This window comes from Eriocheir sinensis, chromosome 57 (genome assembly GCF_024679095.1).
Source record: "Eriocheir sinensis breed Jianghai 21 chromosome 57, ASM2467909v1, whole genome shotgun sequence".
NCBI lineage: Eukaryota > Metazoa > Arthropoda > Malacostraca > Decapoda > Varunidae > Eriocheir > Eriocheir sinensis.
Window position 1 is genome coordinate 5,739,512 of NC_066565.1, and position 22,421 is coordinate 5,761,932.

The 22,421-nt window shown below is 44.4% G+C and overlaps 1 protein-coding gene across 2 annotated transcripts in view; it reads right to left on the reverse strand.

The window, feature by feature from the left end:
* LOC126984723 (dedicator of cytokinesis protein 1-like) overlaps positions 1-22,421 on the reverse strand; it is a 64,342-nt gene that overhangs the window by 9,616 nt on the left and 32,305 nt on the right. Inside the window, exons 19-20 of one of the 2 annotated variants that reach the window (XM_050838726.1) lie at positions 22,235-22,409; positions 13,800-13,913 (exon numbers count right to left, since the gene is read on the reverse strand). In XM_050838726.1, the coding sequence (XP_050694683.1) occupies positions 13,800-13,913; positions 22,235-22,409 (289 nt within the window). The remainder of the gene's footprint in view (positions 1-13,799; positions 13,914-22,234; positions 22,410-22,421) is intronic. The other variant, XM_050838727.1, reaches the window with a different exon arrangement.

Here is a 22,421-nt window from a genome sequence, read left to right on the forward strand (position 1 = left end):
GGAGTCAATATTATGAAGAATGGAGTCAAAATTACGTAGAATGGAGTCAAAATTATGAAGAATGGAGTCAAAATTATGTAGAATGGAGTCAATATTATGTAGAATGGAGTCAATATTATGTAGAATGGAGTCAAAATTACGTAGAATGGAGTCAAAATTACGTAGAATGGAGTCAAAATTATGTAGAATGGAGTCAAAATTACGTAGAATGGAGTCAAAATTACGTAGAATGGAGTCAAAATTATGTAGAATGGAGTCAAAATTACGTAGAATGGAGTCAAAATTATGTAGAATGGAGTCAAAATTACGTAGAATGGAGTCAAAATTATGTAGAATGGAGTCAAAATTACGTAGAATGGAGTCAAAATTATGTAGAATGGAGTCAAAATTACGTAGAATGGAGTCAAAATAGTCAAAATTAAGTACAGTTGTCAAAATTTAGCCACTGACTGACAACAAACCTAAATCACCACAAAACTGTAAGCCCTCACAAAAAACAAATGAGTATCCACATAAAAGAAGGATTCAGTCGACTAGAGATTCATGTGTGAGTTTAACACCAGATTGTGAAGTCAAATGAAGGTCGTCAATTTAGAGGAGTGCTGATTTGACTAAAAAGTAATCAGTAACTACCTTTAATGCAAATTGTTAGAGTTTAAAGGGTTTCTGAAATTCACTGACAAGCCCAGATACAAACGGTGCAATTTAAATGATAAAAAAAAAATTCTCGTTTCTTGCTAAGACTAAAAAATGATGAGTAACTATGTATCTCAAAACTTCAAAATGTTATAAGTCAAAGGATTTTTTAAATTTATAGACAGTCATAGATAAAAAGTCGCCATTTCACCCTGACAACAAAAATTATCTGTTCTCGGAAAAGATTATACCATACACATTTTTCTTGTTTATTTATATCAGAGCAAACTAATAGAAAAACTGAGCTTCTGTCTTCTTTGGCCACTTGATATTTGGTCAGTAAGATTAACAGACAACTGATGCACGGCTATTGAGGACAAGTAGAAATGTTGATACTGGAACGTCCCTGCATTCAAAAAAGTACATTGAAGTTCTTAAGCAAAATATGATTAGTTGAGTATTCACTGACTTGGCTTAATGAAATACTTGCCGTCCCTGCATTCAAAAAAGTACATTGAAGTTCTTAAGTAAAATATAATTAGTTGAGTATTCAATGACTTGGCTTAATTGAAATACTTGCTGTCCCTGCATTCAAAAAAGTACATTGAAGTTCTTAAGTAAAATATGATTAGTTGAGTATTCAATGACTTGGCTTAATTGAAATACTTGCCGTCCCTGCATTCAAAAAAGTATATTGAAGTTCTTAAGTAAAATATGATTAGTTGAGTATTCACTGACTTGGCTTAATTGAAATACTTGCCGTCCCTGCATTCAAAAAAGTATACTGAAGTTCTTAAGTAAAATATGATTAGTTGAGTATTCATTGACTTTGCTTAATTGAAATACTTGCAAGGAATAGTAGATAATAGTTAACAGAGATATACTGACACTGTTGAATTAGTGAATATATTTTGACATGAAAGAAAGAGATTAAAAACATAACTCACCAACTAAGAGAATATACAAGGCAAACATGCTTTCTAACAACAACAAAAAAAGAAAAAAACAAAATTATATACAACACCAAAATACAGAAAAAAAATCCACTAAAACAACCAGAAAAAGCAAGTAAACAAACAACCGAAAAACAATCAACCACCACCACCAGAACTACTACCACTACCACTACCACACACACACACACGAACACACACAAAACAACGCCCACTACCACCATCAGTCCGCAGCCACCTTGCTTATGTTATGTCGAGGTCGCTATGCCTGGAGCCAAGACAAGTCACCTGGTCGCCCCTTTAAGGATGTGGCAGGATAATGTTATGAATGCTTAGGTTAGGTGAGAGAGCGTTGCCAGATTGTCGTACTCAGCCGATTATGTTTCCCGACTTCCTACCCCAACACTGTCTTCCGGGCTCCAATAACGAAACTCATTTATGGTTATCGTTGAAAAAGTTAGATCCTGGTGTTTCTTGGCAATAGTTAGCCGATTATATTTCCTGACTTCCTACCCCTAAACTGTCTTCCGGGCTCCAATAACGAAACTCATTTATGGTTATCGTTGAAAAAGTTAGATCCTGGTGTTTCTTGGCAATAGTTAGCCGATTATATTTCCTGACTTCCTACCCCTAAACTGTCTTCTGGGTGCCAATAACGAGACTCATTTATGGTTATCGTTGAAAGATTTAGATCCTGGTGTTTCTTGGCAATGGTTAGGCGATTATATTTCCCAACTTCCTACCCCTAAACTGTCTTCTGGGCTCCAATAACGAAACTCATTTATGGTTATCGTTTAAAGACTTAGATCCTGATGTTTCTTGGCAATGGTTAGCCGATTATATTTCTCGACTTCCTACCCCAAAACTGACTTCTGGGCTCCAATAACGAAACTCATTTATGGTTATCGTTGAAAGAGTTAGATCCTGGTGTTTCTTGGCAATGGTTAGCCGATTATATTTCTCTACTTCCTACCCCAAAACTGTCTTCCGGGCTCCAATAACGAAACTCATTTATGGTTATTGTTAAAAGACAGATCCTGGTGTTTCTTGGCAATAGTTAGCCGATTATATTTCTCGACTTCCTACCCCTAAACTGTCTTCTGGGCTCCAATAACAAAACTCATTTATGGTTATCGTTGAAAGAGTTAGATCCTGGTGTTTCTTGGCAATAGTTAGGCGATTATATTTCTCGACTTCCTACCCCAACACTGTCTTTCGGGCTCCAATAACAAAACTCATTTATGTTTATTGTTAAAAGATTTAGATCCTGGTGTTTCTTGGCAATAGTTAGGCGATTATATTTCCCGACTTCCTACCCCTAAACTGTCTTCCGGGCTCCAATAACGAAACTCATTTATGGTTATCGTTAAAAGACTTAGATACTGATGTTTCTTGGCAATAGTTAGGCGTCAGATACTGGTAAATACTATGCTCTGAGTACGACAATCTGGCAACGGTTGGTGAGACACACAGCCCGTCCAACCCCATAAGTAAGAGAGGAGGGAGAAAAAGAGCCATTGATGATGTTTCTAGTAAATTTCCGAACCAAATATGGACATTAATTTACTAGTACACCAGGTATACGTGATATGCGAGGGTTCCGTTCTGCAAAAAGCTCGCATAATGTGACTTCGCATATATCGAACCTATCATCCCATTAATTATAGGGGGCTATGTTCCACGACCCGTTTTCGAACCCTCTAACTATTTACTCCGGCACCATTTCACAATACTAAAGCACTAAAACACTAAAGATTGCTTCCGGGGAGACACACCCGAAGAGTATGATTTAAGCCGATAATTAGCTACCTGAGGATTAACTTTAGGATCAGAGGGAGGGAAAGGTTAATTATAGGCCAGGAAAGTGCGGGGAAACACTTGCACCCGCCGCCCTCTAGTGTGAGTCGGCCACCATACCTCACCGACCAGCCACACCAGCGCCACTACTCGCATCATACGTAGCGGATTTTTCTCGCATAAAACGAAAACTTGGCACATTTAGGTTAGTCGCATATGAGTGAATTTGCATTTTTCGAACTTGCATATATTGAATACCCGGTGTACAGTGTTTGTCTAGAGAAATTAAGGACAACGAGCATTAGTCTTCTTTAAGGTTTGTTGATCGTACAGAAACTAAATGAACGTAATTTTCATGTATCGAGTTTCCCCTTCATAGAGAAATTAAGGACGACAATCACTAATCTCCATGTTCAGTGTCTGTCTAGAGAAATTAACCCGGTAGCTGCGGGGATCATGCATCTTAATGGTCCCTCTAAGTGAGAAAAATGAGAAAAAACATCACCCCTCACACAAACCATTTCATAATACATATCAACGCATTTGTGATCAGTTTATGTATCATCTATTTTGGGGGTTTATATCATGGCACAAATTTGCCCCGTCGCTGCAACATAGTAAAAGCACAAATTTGCCCCATCGCTGCTACACGGTAAAGTCACAAATTTGGCCCGTCGCTGCTACACGGTAAAGCCACAAATTTGGCCCGTCGCTGCTACACGGTAAAGCCACAAATTTGGCCCGTCGCTGCTACACGGTAAAGTCACAAATTTGGCCCATCGCTGCTACACGGTAAAGCCACAAATTTGGCCCGTCGCTGCTACACGGTAAAGGCACAAATTTGGCCCGTCGCTGCTACACGGTAAAGTCACAAATTTGGCCCATTGCTGCTACACGGTAAAGTCACAAATTTGGCCCGTCGCTGCTACACGGTAAAGTCACAAATTTGGCCCGTCGCTGCAACACAGTAAAGCCACAAATTTGGCCCGTCGCTGCAACACAGTAAAGCCACAAATTTGGCCCGTCGCTGCAACACAGTAAAGCCACAAATTTGACCCGTCGCTGCTACCGGGTTAAGGACTATGAAGGGCGGTGCTGAGAGAATTTGGTAAAAAAAAATGCAAGGAGGGAAAATAAGAAAAATACGGAAGGGAAAAAATTAACTTATTGATGAACGAGAGCCAGAAAGGAAACGAGAAAAAAAATGAGAAAATATACATGGAAAAAAATATAAAAAAAAAGGAGGTTTGAGGGAGAATTTTGAGAATCTATTTTAAGGACGCAAAGAAAAAAAATCTGAGGAGTAAAAAAAATATATGTACGGAAGGAAAAAAAAATAACTTATTGATGAACGAGAGCAAGAAAGGAAACGAGAAAAAAAGAGAAAATATACATGGAAAAAAATATAAAAAAAAAGGAGGTTTGAGGGAGAATTTTGAGAATCTATTTTAAGGACGCAAAGAAAAAAAATCTGAGGAGTAAAAAATATATATATACTGAAGGGAAAAAATTCACTCATTGATGAACGAGAGCGAGAAAGGAAACGAGAAAAAAATGAGAAAATATACATGGAAAAAAATATTAAAAAAAGGAGGTTTGAGGGAGAATTTTGAGAATCTATTTTAAGGATGCAAAGAAAAAAAATCTGGAGTAAAAAAAAATATATATACTGAAGGGAAAAAATTCACTCATTGATGAGCAAGAGCGAGAAAAAAAAGAGAAAATATATTACTTGGAAAAAAAAGGTTAGAGGGAGAATGTTGAGAATCTATTTTGAGAATCTATTTTAAGGATGCAAAGAAAAAAAAAATATCTGAAGGGTAAAAAAGTCCTTAGTTATGAATGAAAAGGTAAAAAAAAAAATATATACAAAACATTCCACCACCACCACCACCACCACCACCACCTTTAGGCTAGTGTTAAGGGGCAGGTAAACACATCTCATTAGGGGCAATTAGCATCTACATCCACAGCCTAATTACTATGTACAGCGCTATTAACAAAGCCAAGAGCCAGGGTGTGAGCGAGTAAGTCTGTAGAACGCAGCGACAGGCTACCACGACACACACACACACACACACACACACACACACACATACACGGGGCTATTGGTATACATCTCAGGGGCAGGGTAGTCGAGTGAGACCCTGTGTGCCTTACCATCTCTCATGTGTCATCCTATACACTGAAATAGCAAGCATGTGTTTAGTTGTAGTGTTTCAGAGCTTGGCTACATCACTTTATTAATCCGTCAGGCTTAAATAGTCACCTGAACACTAGTGAAGGAGATATCAAGTTATGTTTAACCCGGTAGCAGCGGGGATCATGTTTCTTAGTGGTCCCTCCAAGCGAGAAAAATGAGAAAAAATCACCCCTCACGCAAACCATTTCATAATATATATCAAAGCATTTGTGGTCAGGTTATGTATCATCTACTTTGGGGGTTTATATCATGGCACAAATTTGGCCTGTCGCTGCTACACGGTAAAGCCACAAATTTGGCCCGTCGCAGCTACACGGTAAAGCCACAAATTTGGACCGTCGCTGCTACCGGGTTAATGCTAATGTATCAAAACTTGTCTAAATTCATCTTTTTTTCCCATACAGTTCATACAGTTTTATATAAAGTTCCACCGCCATCTACGGGGTTATTGCAGACACACTAACTTCTCTACCAGTCTGTTACGGCAAAGACAGACACAGCCACTTATTCACCAGTTAACACCTTCATCTCTTACAGCAATCAGTCACACTCGCTACTCTACCAGTCTGTTACGGCAAAGACAGACACAGCCACTTATTCACCAGTTAACGCCTTGGTGTTTTATGGCAATCACAGTCATCCTCACTCCTCTACCTGTCCTTAATGTCTGACGTAATTCTCAGCTTCATTTTTTAAGCAATCCATGAACTTAAGAATACAAACACATAGAGTGGACACATTTCTTCACCCAGTTAATGCCTCAGTCTCTTATGGCAAACACAGTCACCCACACTCCTCTACCTGTCCTTAATGTCTGACGTAATCCTAAGCTTCATTTTTTAAGCAATCCATGAACTTAAGAATACAAGCACACATTTCTTCACCCAGTTAATGCCTCAGTCTCTTACGGCAATGACAGTCACCCTCGCTCCTCTACCTGTCCTTAATGTCTGACGTAATCCTAAGCTTCATTTTTTAAGCAATCCATGAACTTAAGAATACAAGCACACATTTCTTCACCCAGTTAATGCCTTCACCTGCATCATCGGCATTCACAAAGGTGCTAAAACTCAGGTGTACAAAGGTGCCAAAGCGGGTGAGGTGCAGTGCCTACCAGTGCCAGAGAACAGGAGAGCTTGGCACCCTTCACAACAGGCACCATGTCACCAAGAGCCAGAGGAAATTGAAACTGAGGCTGATAGTAGGATTATTTTGTGCTTTGTGAATTGTCGAGATCTCAAAGAAGTACCGACAACACAAGAAACACTATAGCATCAGCCTTAACCCTTAGACGATGCCAGTATTTGCTCTAAGAAGTACCAACAACACAAGAAACACAATAGCATCGGCCTTAACCCTTAGACGATGCCAGTATTTGCTCTAAGAAGTACCAACAACACAAGAAACACTATAGCATTGGCCTTAACCCTTGGACGATGGCAGTATTTGCTCTAAGAAGTACCAACAACACAAGAAACACTATAGCATCAGCCTTAACCCTTAGACGACGCCAGTATTTGCTCTAAGAAGTACCAACAACACAAGGAACACAATAGCATCGGTCTTAACCCTTGGACGACGCCAGTATTTGCTCTAAGAAGTACTGACAACACAAGAAACACTATAGCATCAGCCTTAACCCTTGGACGATGCCAGTATTTGCTCTAAGAAGTACCAACAACACAAGAAACACTATAGCATCGGCCTTAACCCCTAGACGACGGCAGTATTTGCTCTAAGAAGTACCAACAACACAAGAAACACTATAGCATCAGTCTTAACCCTTAGACGACGCCAGTATTTGCTCTAAGAAGTACCAACAACACAAGAAACACTATAGCATCAGTCTTAACCCTTAGACGACGCCAGTATTTGCTCTAAGAAGTACCAACAACACAAGAAACACTATAGCATCAGCCTTAACCCTTAGACGACACCAGTATTTGCTCTAAGAAGTACCGACAACACAAGAAACACAATAGCATCAGCCTTAACCCTTAGACGACGGCAGTATTTGCTCTAAGAAGTACCGACAACACAAGAAACACAATAGCATCGGTCTTAACCCTTGGACGACGCCAGTATTTGCTCTAAGAAGTACCAACAACACAAGGAACACTATAGCATCAGCCTTAACCCTTAGACGACGCCAGTATTTGCTCTAAGAAGTACCAACAACACAAGAAACACTATAGCATCGGTCTTAACCCTTGGACGACGCCAGTATTTGCTCTAAGAAGTACTGACAACACAAGAAACACTATAGCATCGGTCTTAACCCTTAGACGACGCCAGTATTTGCTCTAAGAAGTACTGACAACACAAGAAACACTATAGCATCGCCCTTAACCCTTGGACGACGGCAGTGTCTGAAGAGTAACTCCCTAAAATGAATGGTCCATATATAGTCACTTCCGACGTTAAGACTGTAGCATTAATAGTTACGCCGCATAAGAGGTGTTCTAACTATCGTCTAACTATCGTCCATGTATAGATTCTACCGCAATCTGGACTGGCTGGGATAAAATCATGGCACCGCTGCCGAAATTGACCTCTCTTTCGGCCACCTCTTTTGATTCTCTTTTTTATTTTTTAGGAGCAGCGAGTAGCGGGCTTTTTTTATTATTGTTTCCTTTCTTTGTGCCCTTGAGCTGTCTCCTTTGTTGTAAAAAAAAAAAATGCATAGGTCATATGGCATCCCACAATCTGGAAGTGTTGTTATATTTCTGCCACACAAAACCGACTGACTGAAGTTTGGATCGTCTATGTAGAGGTCCAGCGATGTCTATGGATTAATATGAATTCCACATGGCTTCTCTGGTAACGATTTAGTGCCTGTGATCAAGGAGGACACACTCTCCTATGCTGTGGTTTTGATGTGTCGTATGGTGTCACCCTACATATACACCTTCACTACACACCATCACCCACAGCGTCAACAAACCACCCATACCCACAGCATCAACAAACCACCCTTCACCCACAGCATCAACAAACCACCCATACCCACAGCGTCAACAAACCACCCATACCCACAGCATCAACAAACCACCCATACCCACAGCATCAACAAACCACCCATACCCACAGCATCAACAAACCATCCATACCCACAGCGTCAACAAACGACCCATACCCACAGCGTCAACAAACCACCCTTCACCCACAGCATCAACAAACCACCCATACCCACAGCATCAACAAACCACCCATCATCCACAGCGTCAACAAACCACCCTTCACCCACAGCATCAACAAACCACCCATACCCACAGCATCAACAAACCACCCATACCCACAGCATCAACAAACCACCCATACCCACAGCGTCAACAAACCACCCATACCCACAGCATCAACAAACCACCCATACCCACAGCATCAACAAACCACCCATACCCACAGCATCAACAAACCACCCATACCCACAGCATCAACAAACCATCCATACCCACAGCGTCAACAAACGACCCATACCCACAGCGTCAACAAACCACCCATACCCACAGCGTCAACAAACGACCCATACCCACAGCGTCAACAAACCACCCATACCCACAGCGTCAACAAACCACCCATACCCACAGCGTCAACAAACCACCCTTCACCCACAGCGTCAACAAACCACCCATACCCACAGCGTCAACAAACCACCCATACCCACAGCATCAACAAACCACCCATACCCACAGCATCAACAAACCACCCATACCCACAGCATCAACAAACCACCCATACCCACAGCATCAACAAACCACCCATACCCACAGCATCAACAAACCACCCATACCCACAGCATCAACAAACCACCCATACCCACAGCATCAACAAACCACCCATACCCACAGCATCAACAAACCACCCATACCCACAGCATCAACAAACCACCCATACCCACAGCATCAACAAACCACCCATACCCACAGCGTCAACAAACCACCCATACCCACAGCATCAACAAACCACCCATACCCACAGCGTCAACAAACCACCCATACCCACAGCATCAACAAACCACCCATACCCACAGCATCAACAAACCACCCATACCCACAGCGTCAACAAACCACCCATACCCACAGCATCAACAAACCACCCTTCACCCACAGCATCAACAAACCACCCATACCCACAGCATCAACAAACCACCCATACCCACAGCGTCAACAAACCACCCATACCCACAGCATCAACAAACCACCCATACCCACAGCATCAACAAACCACCCTTCACCCACAGCACCAACAAACCACCCATACCCACAGCATCAACAAACCACCCATACCCACAGCATCAACAAACCACCCTTCACCCACAGCATCAACAAACCACCCATACCCACAGCATCAACAAACCACCCATACCCGCAGCGTCAACAAACCACCCTTCACCCACAGCATCAACAAACCACCCATACCCACAGCATCAACAAACCACCCATACCCACAGCATCAACAAACCACCTTCAACCACAGCACCAACAAACCACCCATACCCACAGCATCAACAAACCACCCATACCACAGCATCAACAAACCACCCTTCACCCACAGCATCAACAAACCACCCATACCCACACAATCAACAACCCACCAATACCCCCAGCATCCACAACCCACCCTTCACCAAAAGCATCAACAAACCACCCATACCCACAGCACCAACAAACCACCCATACCCACAGCATCAACAAACCACCCATACCCACAGCATCAACAAACCACCCTTCACCCACAGCATCAACAAACCACCCATACCCACAGCATCAACAAACCACCCATACCCACAGCATCAACAAACCACCCATACCCACAGCATCAACAAACCACCCATACCCACAGCATCAACAAACCACCCATATCCACAGCGTCAACAAACCACCCATACCCACAGCATCAACAAACCTCCCATACCCACAGCGTCAACAAACCACCCTTCACCCACAGCGTCAACAAACCACCCATACCCACAGCGTCAACAAACCACCCATACCCACAGCGTCAACAAACCACCCATACCCACAGCATCAACAAACCACCCATACCCACAGCATCAACAAACCACCCATACCCACAGCATCAACAAACCACCCATACCCACAGCATCAACAAACCACCCTTCACCCACAGCATCAACAAACCACCCTTCACCCACAGCGTCAACAAACCACCCATACCCACAGCGTCAACAAACCACCCATACCCACAGCATCAACAAACCACCCTTCACCCACAGCGTCAACAAACCACCCATACCCACAGCGTCAACAAACCACCCTTCACCCACAGCGTCAACAAACCACCCATACCCACAGCATCAACAAACCACCCTTCACCCACAGCGTCAACAAACCACCCATACCCACAGCGTCAACAAACCACCCATACCCACAGCGTCAACAAACCACCCATACCCACAGCGTCAACAAACCACCCTTCACCCACAGCATCAACAAACCACCCATACCCACAGCGTCAACAAACCACCCATACCCAGAGCGTCAACAAACCACCCATACCCACAGCATCAACAAACCACCCATACCCACAGCGTCAACAAACCACCCATACCCACAGCATCAACAAACCACCCATACCCACAGCATCAACAAACCACCCATACCCACAGCATCAACAAACCACCCATACCCACAGTGTCAACAAACCACCCATACCCACAGCATCAACAAACCACCCATACCCACAGCGTCAACAAACCACCCATACCCACAGTGTCAACAAACCACCCATACCCACAGCGTCAACAAACCACCCATGCCCACAGCGTCAACAAACCACCCATGCCCACAGCGTCAACAAACCACCCATGCCCACAGCGTCAACAAACCACCCATGCCCACAGCGTCAACAAACCACCCATACCCACAGTGTCAACAAACCACCCATACCCACAGCATCAACAAACCACCCATGCCCACAGCGTCAACAAACCACCCATGCCCACAGCGTCAACAAACCACCCTTCACCCACAGCGTCAACAAACCACCCATACCCACAGCGTCAACAAACCACCCATACCCACAGCGTCAACAAACCACCCTTCACCCACAGCTTCAACAAACCACCCATGCCCACAGCGTCAACAAACCACCCATACCCACAGCATCAACAAACCACCCATACCCGCAGCATCAACAAACCACCCATCACCCACAGCGTCAACAAACCACCCTTCACCCACAGCGTCAACAAACCACCCAGACCCACAGCATCAACAAACCACCCATACCCACAGCATCAACAAACCACCCATACCCACAGCGTCAACAAACCACCCATACCCACAAGCGTCAACAAACCACCCATACCCACAGCATCAACAAACCACCCATACCCACAGCATCAACAAACCACCCATACCCACAGCATCAACAAACCACCCATACCCACAGCATCAACAAACCACCCATACCCACAGCGTCAACAAACCACCCATACCCACAGCATCAACAAACCACCCATACCCACAGCATCAACAAACCACCCATACCCACAGCATCAACAAACCACCCATACCCACAGCATCAACAAACCACCCATCACCCACAGCGTCAACAAACCACCCATACCCACAGCATCAACAAACCACCCTTCACCCACAGCGTCAACAAACCACCCATACCCACAGCGTCAACAAACCACCCATACCCACAGCGTCAACAAACCACCCATACCCACAGCATCAACAAACCACCCATACCCACAGCATCAACAAACCACCCATACCCACAGCACCAACAAACCACCCATACCCGCAGCATCAACAAACCACCCTTAAATTTTTCACAGCAGATGCCAAGAATAATACTCTCAACACTGTATTAAGCTCCTGCAATCCACAATTTAACACCTACTTCCTATTATCAGACCATTCTTATGTACTTTCTGCAGCTTACATTTTCCCTTGCTAAATACACCTTCAATTGTTACTTATTAATTTAACCCGACATGAATCCTAAACAACCACAAGGCAACAGCAACTCACAACACAGATGAGAGACTCCCCAAACCCTTGCATCGTTAAATTTCAGCACAGACCCACAGCACACTAAGACCCACTCCATCCACCCACAACCCCCACACAGACCCAGGACAAATCAGACCCATCCCACCACCACACTGATTCAAGACCCAGGAGACCCACCCCACCACCACACAGACCCAGGACAAACCACAATGACCCAGCCCACCACCACACTGATTCAAGACAAGCCCTCAAGACCCAGCCCACTCCAACACAGACCCAGGACAAACCCAGAAGACCCACTGCACCACCACACATGGTAAGACCCTCTAGACCCAGAACGCACCTCAAAGAACACCCTGAAAACATCCCCTAGACCCCAAACACAGCCTCAGACCCCTAAACAAGACTCGCTTCACCCCTACACAGACCCAGGACAAAGCCAATGACCCACCGCACCACCACTCACGGTAAGACCCTCTAGACCCAGAACGCACCTCAAAGAACTCCCTGAAAACATCCCCTAGACCCCAAACACAGCCTCAGACCCCTAAACAAGACTCACTCCACCTCTACACAGACCCAGGACAAACCCAGATGACCCACTGCACCACCATGCACGCTAAGACCCTCTAGACCCAGAACGCACCTCAAAAAACTCCCTGAAAACATCCCCTAGACCCCAAACACAGCCTCAGACCCCTAAACAAGACTCGCTCCACCCCTACACAGACCCAGGACAAACCGAGATGACCCTCAAGACCCAGAACGCACCTCAAAGAACACCCTGAAAACATCCCCTAGACCCCAAACACAGCCTCAGACCCCTAAACAAGACTCGCTCCACCCCTACATGGACCCAGGACAAACCAAGATGACCCTCAAGACCCAGAACGCACCTCAAAGAACACCCTGAAAACATCCCCCACAGACCCCAAACACAGCCTCAGACCCCTAAACAAGACTCACTCCACCCCTACACAGACCCAGGACAAACCGAGATGACCCTCTAGACCCAGAACGCACCTCAAAGAACACCCTGAAAACATCCCCCACAGACCCCAAACACAGCCTCAGACCCCTAAACAAGACTCGCTCCACCCCTACATGGACCCAGGACAAACCAAGATGACCCTCAAGACCCAGAACGCACCTCAAAGAACACCCTGAAAACATCCCCCACAGACCCCAAACACAGCCTCAGACTCCTAAACACGGCCTTACCTCGTCCATCCTCTTGCGTTCCTCTACTAACTCAACATCAGTAGCGAGGGCAAGGAGTTTCTGCAGTTTCTTTTTTGTTTGTTCCTTGCGCATCACAACATCGGTACCTGTGAGCTGAGAAGGGCAGGGCGGCTCACCTCAGACCATGTACACCCACACACCCACACACACACACACACACACACACACACGCACATAGGGGTGGGTAAATGAATAAGCACACACATAAACAGAAATAATATGAGTGTGGTGAAGAGATGTCGTTTTTTTTTTTTTTTTTTTTTAGTGTGTGTGGGTGTGTGTGTGTGTGTGTGAGAAGGAAGGAGGATAGATATATAGATGAGAGAGAGAGAGAGAGAGAGAGAGAGAGAGAGAGAGAGAGAGACACCGTCATTGCTTCCGTGGTGTGGTTTGCCTCACACCAATAATCCAGTTTGTGAAGAATATGCATTGCTTGTCATATTGATGACCAAAATTAAATTCTATATACGGGAGCCACCATTCAATCAATTTTCATCAGTCTTATCAGGAAGGGTTTGAACATAATACAGTACTGTCTCCAAATTTGCAATAAATAGGTCGGCGTTGTGGGTCACAAACGTTGAAATCGCAAACTTTGAACCAATATTCTTATGAGGAAAATTGAAAACCGTCGACATCTCATCTGAAATGCCGGGCCGAAAGGTGGCAATAGAGACAGCCAGAGCCCCGGCCCACGCAGCCTGGCACGTCCCACAAAAGGGCCGGAGACATACCGCTCCTAGCCCTCGGCATGAGTGCTGAGAGGGCTCAACTGCCACTGCAAAATGCGAGCCGCAGCACACCGGGCCGTTGGCCCCACACCGCATGGGCGTGTCCTGCCTGCGACCGGCGCTGCGTGAACCCTGCGGTGGATCCCTGCTGCTGCCCCGCCACTCCAGCTTTAGCATGGACGGCGGAGGGGGACCGGGAGCGAATGGAGAGCACCACGCCGGGGCTCTGAGGGCCCAAACGGCATGGGGGTAGAAGTGTGGGTGGGACCAAGGATGAGAGACATATAAAGGATAGCTCGCTAAGCATTTGTTTTTCCCACAATGCACCGCACTCGTGACGTCACATGTAAACAGAGACATCACTGGAGACCCTCACGTGTGGCCGCGGCGCCACTGGACTGAAGTTTCAGAGAACACCACACTTCATATGATGTGTAAATCCTTGAATAAAACCAAGATTCAAATGACTCTTGCTGGCGAGGGTCTCCAGCGCGCGTCACCGCCGTGATGTCATAGAACACGTGATATCATGGCTGAGTTGATGATGTTTCACTGAACTATTGGCTGCGGCCACACGTGTGGGTCTCCAGTGACGTCATGGCTGAGTTGATGACGTTTCACTGAACTATCCTTAGTTGGGTGGGACCGCTGGGGTGAGGTGGACAATGGCAGTGGACGGTAAAATACAGTGTTGCGGTGGTGATGCCGCAGTGCGCCCTGACGTCACGACCCCCTCCGCCTCGTTAACTGGATCGCAAACCACCACTGTCTTACGGCGCGCGCCACCCGCAAAGTTCGGGTCATAATGCAATTTCAGTTTTCAATAAAAATCGAATGTTTTGGGTCCCTATTGCAAACTAGGTGAATCACAAACTTGAAACTCGCAATCCTAGAGACAGTACTGTATAGTCATAAATAATAATAACAATAATAATAATAATAATAATAATAATAATAATAATAATAATAATAATAATAATAATAATAATAATAATAATTTGCACAGGTTCAAGTGAATCTCCTGCAACAAATAAATGAACACACGTAAAACTACCAGCTTGAATAATTGGTAAACCTTATTTGTGAAGAAAAAAAATAATTAAATGCTGAAGTGTGTGTGTGTGTGTGTGTGTGTGTGTGTGTGTGTGTGTGCACCAATTTACCTAGTTGTATTTACCTAGTAGTGCTATATATGAGCCAAGCTACCATCAAAGGGTTTTATCTCTGGGCCTCAATAAGTCAAACGCAACTTTAAGCTCCTACAAACTTTCTAAATGGACGATCTTTTTCCCCAGGCTGTTCCACTGTTCAGTTCCTCTACTGGGAAAGCTGTATTTCTTGATATCTTTCCAGTGTGGTTACAATGATTACCTGGGGAAACCTGGGAAAAGTAAACTGTGCTAACCCGGATGTCACTCTGGCTCTGTGTCCCGAGTTAATGGGCTCTCACGCACCACCGGCCCACTGTTACGGAGACGAGCACTGAGGCCACCCGCAGTTATAGTCAAACCGTTTCAAATAGTTCGTTTGGGCGTTCAATTCCGTGGGTCCTTTCCTCCCCTCTGCTCTGCCACACAGGGCTGTATTACAGGTCAAATGTGAGAAGTTTCAGTCCCCGAAAAGGTCAGTTTAGGGGCCGTATTACAAGTCCAATCCGAGAAGTTTCAGGTCCCTACAGAGTTCAGGATGAATAACTTTGCAGCGACCCGAAACTTCTCAGATTGAACTTGTAATACAGCCCCTAAACAGACCTTTGCAGCGACCCGAAACTTCTCAGATTGAACTTGTAATACGGCCCCTAAACAGACCTTTGCAGCGACCCGAAACTTCTCAGATTGAACTTGTAACACGGCCCCTAAACAGACCTTTGCAGCGACCCAAAACTTCTCAGATTGAACTTGTACTACAGCCCCTAAACAGACCTTTGCAGCGACCCGAAACTTCTCAGATTGAACTTGTAATACGGCCCCTAAACAGACCTTTGCAGCGACCCAAAACTTCTCAGATTGAACTTGTAATACGGCCCCTAAACAGACCTTTGCAGCGACCCGAAACTTCTCAGATTGAACTTGTACTACAGCCCCTAAACAGACCTTTGCAGCAACCCGAAACTTCTCAGATTGAACTTGTACTACAGCCCCTAAACAGACCTTTGCAGCGACCCGAAACTTCTCAGATTGAACTTGTACTACAGCCCCTAAACAGACCTTTGCAGCGACCCGAAACTTCTCAGATTGAACTTGTAATATGGCTCCTAAACAGACCTTTGCAGCAACCCGAAACTTCTCAGATTGAACTTGTAATACAGCCCCTAAACAGACCTTTGCAGCAACCCGAAACTTCTCAGATTCAACTTGTAATATGGCTCCTAAACAGACCTTTGCAGCAACCCAAAACTTCTCAGATTGAACTTGTAATACAGCCCCTAAACAGACCTTTGCAGCGACCTGAAACTTCTCAGACTGAACTTGTAATACGGCCCCTAAACAGACCTTTGCAGCGACCCGAAACTTCTCAGATTGAACTTGTAATACAGCCCCTAAACAGACCTTTGCAGCGACCCAAAACTTCTCAGATTGAACTTGTAATATGGCCCCTAAACAGACCTTTGCAGCGACCCGAAACTTCTCAGATTGAAATTGTAATATGGCCCCTAAACCAGCGTTTCTCAACCGGGGGCCCGTGGCCCCCCAAGGGAGCCACAGGCCTTCGACCGGGGGGCCACGAGCGGACACCGAAAAATGCAATCGAGGGGGAAATGCCTCTCTCGGTTGTATGAACTCCGGTTGGAGACAGAAATTTTCCTGCGAGAGAACGAAAACAACCTCCCTGTCCACTTCGACAATGAAGAGTTCGTCATGATGCTCGCCTACCTGGCCGATATATTCGGCCGACTCAACGAAATGAACCAGTCTTTGCAAGGCCATGATGTGACAGTCAGTGACGTTCAAGACAAGCTTGCCGGACTGTCTGCTCGAATGGGAGTCTGGCAGGCACGAATCGAGGCCGGATCCACAGCCTCGTTTCCTTTCTTGGACGAGCATCTGCAGACGCAGAGGATTGAACTTCCCATCGGCATCAAAGATTGCATCATTGGACATCTCGACATTCTCTCCGCTGAGTTCAAATCTTATTTCGACGATGCTCCATTGGATGTTCCATGGCACAGAGACCCATTCAACCCCGAAATTGAACCTACTGAAGACGAAGCAGAGGAGCTCGCAGAGTTGAAGGTCTCAAAAGCAATGAAGCTGGCCTTCAGTAACAGAGAAGACCTCTCCAGCTTCTGGTTGTCTGTTCAGGATGCATATCCACTACTCAGCAAGAAGGCATCCGAAATGCACGTTCAATTCGCCACAATATACCTTTGCGAATCTGGATTTTCTGACCTGGCGACCATTAAAACGAAGTCCAGAAACCGTCTTGATGTTGGGAACGATATTCGCCTTGCTGTGTCCAAGACGGAGCCAGACATAAGAGGCCTCGTCACACGAGCCCAACAGCAAGTGTCTCATTGATTATATTGTTCAGCAAAATTTTTTACTTTGATTTATAATTTTAGTGACTGAATAAACAACATAAAACAAAATCTGCATTTTTTTTATTGAAGGGCAGGGGGCCACGAGTGTTAGCCACTCGGTGAGGGGGGCCATGGGCTATCAAAGGTTGAGAAACGCTGCCCTAAACAGACCTTTGCAGCAACCCGAAACTTCTCAGATTGAACTTGTAATATGGCTCCTAAACAGACCTTTGCAGCAACCCAAAACTTCTCAGATTGAACTTGTAATACAGCCCCTAAACAGACCTTTGCAGCGACCTGAAACTTCTCAGACTGAACTTGTAATACAGCCCCTAAACAGACCTTTGCAGCGACCCAAAACTTCTCAGATTGAACTTGTAATACAGCCCCTAAACAGACCTTTGCAGCAACCCGAAACTTCTCAGATTGAACTTGTAATACGGCCCCTAAACAGACCTTTGCAGCGACCCGAAACTTCTCAGATTGAACTTGTAATACAGCCCCTAAACAGACCTTTGCAGCGACCCAAAACTTCTCAGATTGAACTTGTAACACAGCCCCTACACAGACCTTTGCAGCGACCTGAAACTTCTCAGACTGAACTTGTAATACGGCCCCTAAACAGACCTTTGCAGCGACCCAAAACTTCTCAGATTGAACTTGTAACACAGCCCCTAAACAGACCTTTGCAGCAACCCAAAACTTCTCAGACTGAACTTGTAATACGGCCCCTAAACAGACCTTTGCAGTGACCCGAAACTTCTCAGATTGAACTTGTAACACGGCCCCTAAACAGACCTTTGCAGCGACCCGAAACTTCTCAGATTGAACTTGTAATACGGCCCCTAAACAGACCTTTGCAGCGACCTGAAACTTCTCAGATTGAACTTGTAACACGGCCCCTAAACAGACCTTTGCAGCGACCTGAAACTTCTCAGATTGAACTTGTAACACGGCCCCTAAACAGACCTTTGCAGCGACCTGAAACTTCTCAGATTGAACTTGTAACACGGCCCACTGTCCCAACACCTGTCCCTTCCTCTCATATGTTATCCAAAGGTAACATATGGAAGGGAAAAATAGGTGAAGGGACTGTATGGCCGAGCAGAGGGGAGGAAAGGACCCACAGAATCGAACGCCAAAATGGGCTATTTGAAACGGTTTGGCTAAGTGTGAGCTCCCAACTTCACCTTTAAGATTCCCAACATATCCTTTTCAACTTCCTTTCATATCTCCTATTGGGAAGATGGTCCACAGCACACACCCATCACAGCCACCCGTTGTGTTTTCTTTATATATTCATTCCTCTTTGGTTTATGAGCGTAAGGAGGCGGGAGAGAGGCATTTGGCTACGTTAATATTAATACAGTCATCCCTCAAATAGTACGGTTTCCTTAAAAGATCTTCTACGACAATCCGTATAAAACCGTAACCGAACTATTGGAAACTGTACTATTTAAGGGTCGACTGTAGTTTGTGAGTAGTAAGCATTTCTACGGAGGGAGAGAGAGGGGGGGGGGGGGGTTAACTGACCATCACCACCACTGTCAACACCATCATCACCGCCACTACCACCACCATCACCACCAAGCAATGCAGCGACTAACATGCACTTCGGAAAACGATGTAAAATAAAAGGAAATTGACAGCCGAGGAAAACGTATGTAAAATTAGAACATATGGAAGGATTATCAAATGGTTATGATTTTGTTGATGCCAGAGAGAGACGGAGAGACGGAGAGAGAGCAGAAAATAAAAATGTTATGCGCTAATACAACAACTTCCTCACACACACACTCATGCATGCAACATACTAGGGTAAGTAACACAGCACAATACAACACCAGCAACACAAAAAAATGAGTCATATCAAAATTAATTCATGAAAACAGAGCATTAGGATGTTGTGAACTATATACACAAAACTATATATACACAGAGAGGGAGGAAGGGAAGGAGATGTTAGGTTAGTGAAAAATGGAGGGATGAAGGAACAGTGAAAATGAGGGAAAGAAAATGGAAGAGAAAAACAGGAACCAGGGAGAAATAACGAAGAAAAATGATAGGAAGAGGAGTGGATAGAAGAGAATGGGTGATGAAAGAGGGGGAAGAAGGAACAGCGAAAATGAGGAAAAGAAAAAGGAAGAGGAAAAAGAGAACCAGAGAGAAATAATGAAGGAAAATGATAGGAAGAAGAGTGGATAGAAGAGAATGGGTGATGAAAGAGGGGGAAGAAGGAACAGCGAAAATGTGGAAAAGAAAAAGTAAGAGAAAAACAGGAACCAGGGAGAAATAATGAAGGAAAATGGAAGGAAGAAGAGTGGATAGAAGAGAATGGGTGATGAAAGAGGGGGAAGAAGGAACAGCGAAAATGAGGAAAAGAAAAAGAAAGATAGAAAATGAGAACCAGAGAGAAATAACAAAGAAAAATGAAAGGAAGAAGAGTGGATAGAAGAGAATGGTTGATGAAAGAGGGGGAAGAAGGAACAGCGAAAATGAGGAAAAGAAAAAGAAAGATGGAAAATGAGAACCAGAGAGAAATAACAAAGAAAAATGATAGGAAGAAGAGTGGATAGAAGAGAATGGTTGATGAAAGAGGGGGAAGAAGGAACAGCGAAAATGAGGAAAAGAAAAAGAAAGATAGAAAATGAGAACCAGAGAGAAATAACAAAGAAAAATGATAGGAAGAAGAGTGGATAGAAGAGAATGGTTGATGAAAAACAGAAGAAATAAAGAAAAATATGACAGCAAGAATTTGGGAAAGACAGAGAAAGATGAAAAATTAAAACCAGAGAGAAATAATGAAGGAAAATGATAGGAAGAGGAGTGGATAGAAGAGAATGGGTGATGGAAGATGGAAGAAGAAACAGCGAAAATGTGGAAAAGAAAAAGGAAGAGGAAAAAGAGAACCAGAGAGAAATAATGAAGGAAAATGATAGGAAGAAGAGTGGATAGAAGAGAATGGGTGATGAAAGAGGGGGAAGAAGGAACAGCGAAAATGCGGAAAAGAAAAAGGAAGAGGAAAAAGAGAACCAGAGAGAAATAATGAAGGAAAATGATAGGAAGAAGAGTGGATAGAAGAGAATGGTTGATGAAAAACAGAAGAAATTAAGAATATGACGAGAAAAGAGAAAAAGATAAAGAAAACGGAAGGGGTTAAGAAAGAGAGGAATAGAGAGAAGACTGATAAAGATCTTAGGATGGGAGAAAGAGGAATAAAGAAGGAAGAATCAGACGAGAAAGAATAAAGGAAAAAATATTGGATAAGTGAAAAGAAAAAGAGGAGAAGAAATAAAAGAAAAGATAGAAAATGAAATAAGAAAAGAGAGAGAGAGAGAGAGAGAGAGAGAGAGAGAGAGAGAGAGAGAGAGAGAGAGAGAGAAATGAAGAACTAGGCAAGGAAGAAGAAGAGGAGGAGGAGGAGGAGGAGGAGAAGAAAAAACAAGAAGAAAGAGAAGGAGGAGGAGGAGGAGGAGGAAGATAGGTTTACGAATGAGGAAGGAGATGAAGAGGAGGAGGAGGAGGAGGAGGAGGGAAGAGAAAGAGATGGAGAAGAAGGAGGAGGAAGATAAGTTTAATAATAAGGAAGGAGATGAAGAGGAAGATAAGGAGGAGGAGGAGGAGGAGGAAGATAAGTATGAGAATGAGGAAGAAGAGAAAGACAAAAAGGAGGAAGAGAAATATAAGAAAAAGGAGGAGGAGGAGGAGGAGGAAGAGATGGAGGAGGAGAAGAAGAAGGAGGAGGAGAAGTTTAATAATAAGGAAGAAGATAAAGAGGAAGATAAAGAGGAGTCTGAGAATAAGGAAGAAGAGGAGAAAGACAAGGAAGAGGAAGAAGAGAAGAGGAAGAGAAGGAGGAGGAGGAGGAGGAGGAGGAGGAAGAGATGGAGGAGGAGAAGAAGAAGGAGGAGAAGTTTAATAATGAGGAAGAAGAAGAGGAAGATAAAGAGGAGTCTGAGAATAAGGAAGAAGAGAAAGACAACGAAGAGGAAGAAGAGAAGAGGAAGAGAAGGAGGAGGAGGAGGAGGAGGAGGAGGAACAAAGGACAAGGAGGAGAAGGAAAATGAAAACAAAAGGAAGAAAACTTGACACAAAATACCCAATAAAAAAATAAATAAATAAAAAAAAAAAAGTGCCCCCTCCTGCCACCCCACCGGTCCCACCTCATCATTGGAAGACATGAGGCGACGGAGATGCTTGATGAAACACGGCAGGAGGACGCGGCGGCAATCGGGGAAACGGAAGAGTGCGCTGTGGACGATCTCGCGTATGGTGGAGAGCTGCTGTTTGGGGATGCGCTGGCTGTTAAGGTTGTCGACCATCTTGGTGAGGATTTGGCTGGAAGGGAAT